The following is a 9,385-nucleotide window of genomic DNA, read 5'->3' on the forward strand; positions in this document are numbered from 1 at the left end:
TTTTGCCTTCCTCACCTCACTGAGGGAAGGCTATAAAATCACTCGAAAATTAAACTTTTTGAATGAGCTTCCAAGATATACCTTTACGTATACATATCGGCTCAGAATCAAATTCTGAGCAAATGTCTGTGCGTGTGGATGGACGTAGAATTTATTTGCTCACTCACTTTTCTCGGAACTGGCTCTACCAGTTTTGTTCGGATCTATGTTTTTGGATTCGTTTTCAGGTAAGTTTTTTTTTTAAATTTCATTCAGTTTGGTGCAGTACTTCAAAAGTTATGTTCGAAAAACTGTTTTGGGTTATACAAAAAAGGGTCATTATTTACATAATTTGAAAGCTCCGGCGGATAGCTGTCGGAACTTTCCGCTAAGTGCACGCACACAAACACTGCAGTGCTTTCAAATGGTTTATTGAATTTATCATAGATGGTAGCACTCAGATGTATAGTGTCTTTACTAAGTAAGCGTTAGCCAAAGCTTTAGTAGTGTGTGTTTGCAAGGCTTTTAGGAGAAAGGCAGCAACCACCTTCTGGTGGATTAAGTAAAGTTTTTTTTTTTTTCGAAAAATCCCCACATACAAGCAATGCACAAGCCACAACAATCTCCAAGGGGTCATTCTTATGCAAAATCCAAAAACAAATTGAAATCCTATCAAAGTCACCCCGTTTTACGATATCTAATGGTTTAAAAAAAAAAAAAATTCAAAAAAAATGGAAACATTTACAAATATTGTTTGCTTTGTTGCGTCTTTGCTGCCTTTTTTATTTTTTAAAACATATAAAAAAATCAATGGTTTTGCGCAAATTAATCAAAAATTAAAATTCCAAAAAGCAGAATGTTTGGAGGGTTACTCATATCTAAAGTTACCATAACATGAGATAGGGTTGGCAGATTTTCAAACATTTAGATTCGTTGGGATTTCTTTTGACAGGACTTACGTTGGGTCGAACCATGGATTCGGGCATAGTATCGATTCAGATAAGTACATAAATATCACTTTAGTGGCCATAGCTTTCCACAGGGTTTCTAGATCTTCAAATTATGAGATTTTTTGGAATGGTCTTTTCAATATTAAATCAACGATAAATATATAATCATATATGAGAGTTTTTGAAATGATTTCTGGCCACTTATCAAACAAGTGAAAACATGCGAAACTACAAAACAACTTCAAACAATTCAATATCGATATAGGGGATCCTAATTAGAGTCAATTAGTTTGGGTTAAATCGTTCCAGCCAGTGATGAGAAACTGAATGGAAATTTTGGTCACACACAGAACAACATACGCTTCACAGATAGACAGACATTTGTTCAATTTTCAATTCTGAGTCGATAGGTATGCATTAAAGTGGGTCTACGAGCTTTTGTGAAAAGTTCCTTTTTTAGTGCAGGTTTACTACCTTACCTCAGTGAGAAAGGCTAAACAACACATTATTTCTTTTAAACTTTCCAATAAAAGGTCATAAAAACAGTTATTTGTCAAATATTATTCATTACGAATCACTAAAGTACCATCAATTGCACTAGAATATTTGTGTCAACATATGCTTCGTCGACCAAACGGCTTGATCACGCCACTACGCTCGAATCACTATCACTAGAACGAATCTCAAATTCCTGGAAAAAATATTACACTGTTCAACAATGTTGTCACCAACCCTCTCCACCTCTTCAATATGTCACCCGCCAAAGCCGGGGAAACGCTCGCTGAAGCTCAAAGTAGTCCAACCGCTGGATCGGATTCCCGGTCACGTTTAACATGCGCAGCGACGGGAACGTCCACCGTTGCAGATCGATCTCCCTCAACTGATTGCCGGCCAGGTCCAACCGCTCCAGGTAGTACAGGATAAGGTCGGAATCGCCGGGCCGAACCTCGAGCAGCCGGTTGTGGGCAAAGTTCAGGTTTCGCGCGTACGGCATGAACGAGAACAGTTCAAAGTTCAGCAGGTGGATCAGATTTTCGGCCATGTCCAGCTCTTCGAGCTGGTTGAGGTACTTGAAGCTGGCGACGCTGGTCACCAGGTTGTTTCGCATCTTCAGCTTCCGCAGGCTGTAGCTTCGGTCCGGGTTGATGTAGATCCTGCTTATCCAGTTGTTGGACACGTCCAGCTCCAGGACGGTGTCGGGCATGTCCAGACCCTGCATTCGGACGGCGTTCATGCGGAGGTACCGCACGCGGCTCATCCGTCGGAACAGGCCACCGGAGAACACACTGATTACGCTGTCCGTGTCGGCAAAGTCGTAGTGCTGACCGATGCGGAGCTTCTCGTATTGATCGTCGGGGAAGCGGATACCGCGCAGGTCGGTCCGGGAGGTTATGTAGATCTTCTGCAGCGTGCACCAATCATCCTCGACCACCTGACAGACGTAACGCTCGTAACGGGCACTGCTGAGGACCACCAGGGAGAGTAGCAGGATCGATGCACTGCGGGAGGCCAAAGATACCTGATTAGTCCGGAATCCTCAACGATCCTCAGACACACAACTTACATTCTAAGCTGAGCGCCCATCGTGCTGGTCTAGACACCTCGGCTGAACTGAGTGGAGTGATCGACAAGTCGCGCAAAAAAGCGCGCCCAGTTGTTGACTCAGAGTCCCTAGCAAATTCTAAGCATTTTGTTATGTAAACTATCCCGCGCGCTGCACGCAACCGCGTTTGATACGGATCAGATCATCATCTGGGATCAATTATGATCGAACGACGAGGGGTCTCCCAACGCGTTGATCGCTTGCATCGTTAGCGAGGGTTGGTGGACCCCTCGGCGCCATAATTAGTGGATTCCGCAAATTGTGCGCACAATTGCGCATAGATCATTCCATTAGCTCCCACTTAAGATCGAACTGCACTAATTGACGAATCATTAACAGCTGGGAATGTAAATGACAAAGGGGCACCCGCTCGGGTTAGGCGAAAATTACGTGCTAAACTTTATGAGGGTAGCAGATGCTATTGTAGACGCCAGGTCAGACCACTGGTCGACGTTTGAACCCGTAGTCCAGAGTTAGCGCTTGGACCACACAACGTGAAGTTCATGCGGGAGTTTGTAAATTCTTTTTGATTGAACAAGAACGTGAATTGAGTGCCAAGATCGCAGTCTGGATCATTGGCAGAGACATTCGCCAGCAGGATGACGGAAGGCTGGAACTATGAACTCGGCAGGTGTGATCGCACCTCATCATCGGCGTAAAGTGTAACGAATGCAAATCAAATCACTTCTCGCCGCCAAGTCTGAGTTAATCAGAGGAATGATTGCATTTTGTCATGAACCAGAACACTGCATCAACGCGATCGCAGCGTGAACTTTGTAGTTGGGTAATATTATCCTATAGGATTAGATGTTACTGTTTCATCTCGAAAGTTAAGTTTCGTCCGATTACGTGACTTGCGTGTCTTTGCTTAATATGTTGAATGGAATATTTTCTACGATAAAGTTCTTCTTGATTACACAATTTTCTCTGGGTAATTATACTGAAATCAATCTTTTAGAAACATTTTTAGCATGTTTGGGTTAGTTTAAAAATCTATTGAATTTTATTGAATTTTCGATGTAGAAAACCAGAAAAAGTTTTTTAGCAATTTTTTTTTCGTAAATTTTTTTTTTTGAAACTTGATGATTTCATATCAACTGTACGGGTGTATACATTTTTCACTGTTTTTTAAATTACAATTATTATATTTTATATTCGCGTATTTTCATGATTTTGATGAAAATTGATTTTTAATGAAAAAAAATTACATACACTAATACATATGTTTATTTTTTAAGTAAAGCAATTTTCATCAATATATTAAAATAAACATTATTTTGTTGCACTAAAGGCAGTTAATTTAAAATACATTTCTTCGTATTGGCGCTAACGAAACATAGTCAAATCAATGTAAATTATAGTTTTTTCTTGTAGATTGACGTTATAAAACAATACAAAAGGTTTGGAAACTTATAAAATGCTGGCAGGAGCTGAAACAGTGGTGTAAGTGATAAAATTGAGTTTTCATCTATAGGGAATATTACTAGAATGTATCTTGGCACTGAAGTGACGAAAGCTAATTGTTAAAAAGGCAAAGTTTTTCAGAAGAATTGTTACCTACAAGATGATTCTAATGATTATGGGGCAATTTTTTTTTTGAAGGATTTTTGAGAGAAATTTGAAAAAAAATCAGGCAAAAGATTTAATTTTTTCAACTTTAACTGGCTGCCAATGAAAAATGACGACTTCCTGGATCAATATGAATATAGATTACAGAACATTATTGGCAGGACTCCTAATCATGGTTTTAGAACGAAATATGATATTTTTTATGCAAACAGATTTTTTTCAGTAAATCGCAAATCGCGAGTTCTAAACGATTTTTGGGATTTTTACATTGTTTCCTGAGGCACAAACCTATTAAAATCCGGGTGAGCCCGAAGTTTTCCGCCACATCTCATTTTTTGGGACACACTAATCAGTAAGTCTCCAAATCAAAAGTGCTCCGGTTTGGCTCAAATTTGGCATGAGAGTTCCTTGACCAAAATAATAAGACTTGTATTTTTTGTTTGGCGATTAAGGTGCTCCTATCCAAAGTAGGGTGATCCAAAAAAAGGCACTTTTCGTCAATTTTCGCAAAATCCACATTTTTCAAAAAAAAAAAAAATCCTATCTTCGGAACGGTTGAACCAATTTTAGTGCGCCCCGTTTCAAAGGAAATGTTAGCCTCTAAGGAAAAATATGTTGAGGTTCGAAAAAACTAGCTGAATATTTTTAAAGGTCCTATGATAACCAATCCAAAATTGCGAATATCCATTAACAGGATTCGGAGATATGATTTTTTGAACATAAAAACTGGTTTGTGGTTTGGTAGAGCATTTTGGGAGAATGCATTACTGTGAATGCAAAGAGAGAAGTTGTTCCTTTTAATTCCGCTGTATATTTTAATATTTCGACAGATATGTATTTCGTCTACTACTTGCAGACTTCATCAGTGTTCTGTTCTCTACTCGAAAAAAAAAAGTTGCGTAAATCGAGATTCATTTAAAAAAAAGGTGACTTAAAAAAGGATACATATACCATATGGTGTACACGAGAATATAATACCTAGTATTTAGAAAAATATTACCTTAATAATGTATAAATTAAATAAACTGCGAAAATATCATTTTTCAGATTTTTAATTTTTAGTTACGTATAAAATGACACAAATGCAATCAGGCTTAATTTTTAAAAGGTTAAAGATTAATGAAAAATAGCTCAATAATAAAAATAAGAATATTCATCTATAACAACTGAGGTTGCTGAGCTGTGCTTCCAGTATAGGTAGAGCCAGATACCGATGGGACTCTCCTTAAAAACCCAGGATCGGCATGACGCTCGAAGTTAAGCTAGGCCAAGAAAACATCCGCAGTCGTCTAAGGAAATTAGTTTTATTTCTCGGGGTTCCGTCGACGGTTTATTGGGCACACTTCCTAACTCCTCGCTAGCACGTCTCCCTTCCCACTTCCTTACTTCCTAGATCCTACCTCACACGATCCTTCTTCCTACTTCCTTGTGCACCGATGATCTGCTGCGGGGCCCCGATCTGCACTGCGGTCGTCGTTGTTCCGTCCGGATGACCGTTGAGCTCCTCCTGCAGTACGCCAACGGGGTGGCTTCTCGGTCGTCGGATGGACCCTCCGACTTCTGCTGCTGCTTCTCGGACCTATCGCCAGCCGTCCGTGTCCTTCCTGAGCGTGTAACGGTGCTGCAGGCTTCGACGAGGCAGCGCCTCCGTCGGGATTGTCCGGGTTTGGGACACGGAGGTTACGTGGCGGCTTGGCGACGCACCGACCAACGGATTGACGGTTGGTGGTTTTGGGGTTGGTCTGCCGGGCCGGATATGGCAAGGCCAGGGCAGAAACCAACGGGGTTTCACTTGGGGTAAACCCGAGAGGTCCTAGGGCAGAGGGATTTGAAGATGGCGTTAGCGCGATGGCGGTCGGGATCAAGGTTCACTAGGGGGGTTGTTGTGGGGGATACCATCCTACCTGGGATGTCCAAATCTCGAGCAGCTCCTGCTCTTCGCTGTCCGCGGAACGTAGCACGGTTCCGGGCACTTCCTGACACGGTCAGGTTCACTGCGGCCGCTGGTCCAACTCTGGGACACTGGCCTTCGGTTTCGGCTGCGCTTGACGACAGCCTCCTTCGTCGTTCAACACCGGACTTAATGATGGCGCAATCCTGGCCACTTCGTCCTGAACCTCCCGATCCAAGACCCGCCAACTTTCCTCTCTTTTCGCCCTCTTTCGCCACCCCCTGCTGATCTCTCGTGCGATGTTTTCCACGACGACATCTGGTGGTGGCTAGCGGCAACAACGCACTGCGTGGGACTGGTCGTTCTGGGAGACGTCCAGGTAGCTTTCCGTCGACAACCACGAACATCTCTTAGCACTACATTTACACAAATACGCGACGAGTCACACCGATATCGAACACTACAGACACACTGGTTACACATCGTTTACCGATGTCTCATATAATTGACCTTAAGTTAATATTTTTGAAATCCCTTTTTCAAGTTTTGCTTTGATTCACTTTATATTCCCTTTTTCAATTAAATATTTTCTGTTCAGTAATGGAAAAAATGAATTCTTGATTTAAAATTTGATACAAAATTGGCAGATTAAACCTTTGAAGTTATTTTCTTACAATCTGGTGATATTTACTAAACAGGTATTCCGAGTCAAACCAGAAGGATCTAAATCAAAAGTACAATCATCCCACATATTCGGAACACCCACAAATTCGGAACACTTTTGAGATAATTTGTCAATAACATGCCAAATGCAGCTTTTCTGGCGACCTTACTATTTTTATGACCTTTATTTTGACATTCTCTTGCTATTTCACTAGTAAAAGTAGTACTTTGAAAACGAAAAACTGCATTTCAAGACTTTTTTATCCTGAGCAGCAAAACACTGCCTCCAAATTGCATGTTTCATGATTGTGGGATGTTATTGTGCCTCCCACAATTGTGGAACACCTGAATTTAACAGATATTTTCACAAAAAAAGCTATCAGATCATTCATAAAACATTACTAAGCTGTAGTTTTATTGATTCATGTGTGTGAAGTCATTATTTTGTAGAAAATATGTACTCCTGAAGAGAATCAATGTTTGTTTACATCCGTAAGAAAAAAATCTTCCGAATTTGTGGATTTCAAGGGTCGAAGTTTTTCTTCAAAAACTTGATATAAAAGTTAAAATTTGCAGTTTTTCGATACTGCATTCGAAAGATCGCAGGAAAAGCTTTGAAATGAAGGTAAAAGCGAATCATTAAGTTCAAATTATCGATTTGCTATGATTTTTTGAATATTGGCCGTTCCGAATATGAAGGATGACTGTACCTCGAATAAGCTCAAATTTTGCATAGGACTTCCTCGACCAAAACAACTTTGACGGTTTTGGTCAATATCTGCAAACACCACATATAAAAATTAAATTAGGTAAAAAACCCATGCAAAATTTCACTGAAATCAATTGAATAGGGGAAGGTGGGGCAAGACGACCATATGGGGCAAGAGGAACAATCGCTCGTACGGCCGTAATTTTTACAATTTTGATTATTTCCAGTATGAGGAATTGTTGCTAGCAGTGCAATTAACTAATTCTACTACCACGTAACCGCCTCTTGCCCCAACGGGTTGTTCGTCTTGCCCCACTAGTTGAGTAGAACGTACATTTTAACATTGGAAAACAGGATTTTTTCAAAATTTGTTCTGTCAAAGTCTTAGTCAAGACCTGAAATAAGGTGATTATGAAAAAATCCGACAGATGTTTTAACGTTTTAATGGGTTTTAACGAGGATTTCCTTAGCTTGTTACACTTGCCCCACTTTCCCCTAATATTGTTTCGAACAGTTAAGCATCAGAAAACTCTGTATTTTAGTTAGTTTTTTGTTTATTTTACACTCTCAAAAATATATCAAAACTACATTAGGAATCTTGGCCGCAATATCATCTCCATATAAACAAAATTAAACTGGGATCAATCGGGATAAAAACATTACAATCTGAATTGACTCCACAATCTTGAACCGCTGAGGTCATCCTTATAAGAGAGATTGTGAGATGCATCGATCAGGTTCGGCTCAATTTGCGTCTTTCACACGCAATCTCGTTGTTTTGGTCAAACTCGAGGAATTCCAAGTAAAATATTCGCCCAAATTTAGGTCAACCAGCGTGACCCCTCCGCGGGAAGGCGGCCTTTATAAGGCGACCCCGCCTCTGCCGAAACCAGTCTCGACGATGAGGATCCTGCTTGTTGGACTGTGTTGGACGCTTTTGGGAGGAGGAGCTTTGCGGTTCTGTGACGCCGCCGGTTGGTTCTTCCCGGACTACCAGCCCATCGTGGAGTTTGGAGTGTGGAACAAAAACGACTTGATTTGCTACCAGAAGCGGATCCTCGCGGGGACGCAGAGTCCGCAGGTGGTGGATTTTCGGAATGTAGGTACAAAACAAATTATGGTGCATTCGTTTGATGGATCTTGTTCGTATGACAGCCCCTGGGGACCAGCATCAACCACGTTCGGATCGAGTCACCCCAGGACAAGTGGGCTGGATTTCGCGTTGCGCAAGTTTGGGGAGCACTGGCGACCACGTACATTCAGCTGGAGATTTACGCGTCGCAGATTGTGGGCCCGTTTCTGAATGACGTCAACATCGAGATCAGGTGCTCACCCACCTTGGCGCGGTTGTCGATCGAGACGGTGCTGCAGATACTGCGAAGGCCGATTGGAGTTTTGGTGAAGAAAAACTCGACCGAATTGTCAAACTCGATCTTTGGAGATGTTGTGAGGGATGGTCAGGTGAGGATTTACCATCCTCCACGTTTCAATGATAGTTCATTGGAGGAAACGCAAGAATAAAACAGGTAAAATTTTCTGAGTGTGTTTTTGTTTTTCAGTAACGTTTTATTATCACTAGATCATGTTGGTTGACCACGCACAGTCTCAAAATGGCCAATCCTAAACGGGTTTTCCTCACTACCAAGACTCGTTCGCTTAAACTTTTTTTGGGATGAGATTTACAAATGATGATTTCCTAAGCCAATTGATATTTTCTTCCATGGAGCATGGCTTTTTTATCATAAGTTTCTAGGCGTTGAATTATTGCATATTGACTTTGTTCCACTGGTGTGAGTGTGTGTGTGTGTGTGCTCATATCTTTTCCAGCAAATTTTAGTGATTTTTTTCATTGGCAAACTGCCACAACTGATTGCGCGCACGCGTGTAGAATACTGAAATTGGTGATTTCTTGTTCTTTCCTCGAATGGCAACCAAACTGGCAACACTGGTGTCATGTGCTAGCAGAGTTGCCAATCGAGGGTGGCACCCAAATTAGAGCACTCCGTCTGGCGTGAATGTGT

General features: G+C 41.3%; 2 protein-coding genes across 2 annotated transcripts; one reads left to right on the top strand and one right to left on the bottom strand.

Annotated features, from left to right (window-relative positions):
* Positions 1-1,437: 1,437 nt before the first annotated feature.
* Positions 1,438-2,591, bottom strand: LOC6049706 (leucine-rich repeat-containing protein 40). Its single transcript, XM_001866390.2, has 2 exons — positions 2,494-2,591; positions 1,438-2,428 (listed from the first exon to the last, which is right to left on the bottom strand). The coding sequence occupies exons 1-2, from the start codon at positions 2,511-2,513 to the stop codon at positions 1,675-1,677; spliced, it is 774 nt and encodes a 257-aa protein (XP_001866425.2). The 5' UTR covers positions 2,514-2,591; the 3' UTR covers positions 1,438-1,674.
* Positions 2,592-3,346: 755 nt separating this feature from the next.
* On the top strand, positions 3,347-8,885 carry LOC119765958. The gene is made up of 4 exons (XM_038250249.1): positions 3,347-3,463; positions 3,907-3,975; positions 8,190-8,463; positions 8,520-8,885. Exons 2-4 carry the CDS (start codon positions 3,950-3,952, stop codon positions 8,883-8,885), a joined length of 666 nt encoding a protein of 221 aa, XP_038106177.1. The 5' UTR covers positions 3,347-3,463; positions 3,907-3,949.
* The last annotated feature ends 500 nt before the right edge of the window (positions 8,886-9,385 follow it).

This window comes from Culex quinquefasciatus, chromosome 2, assembly GCF_015732765.1.
Source record: "Culex quinquefasciatus strain JHB chromosome 2, VPISU_Cqui_1.0_pri_paternal, whole genome shotgun sequence".
In the NCBI taxonomy this organism is placed as follows: domain Eukaryota; kingdom Metazoa; phylum Arthropoda; class Insecta; order Diptera; family Culicidae; genus Culex; species Culex quinquefasciatus.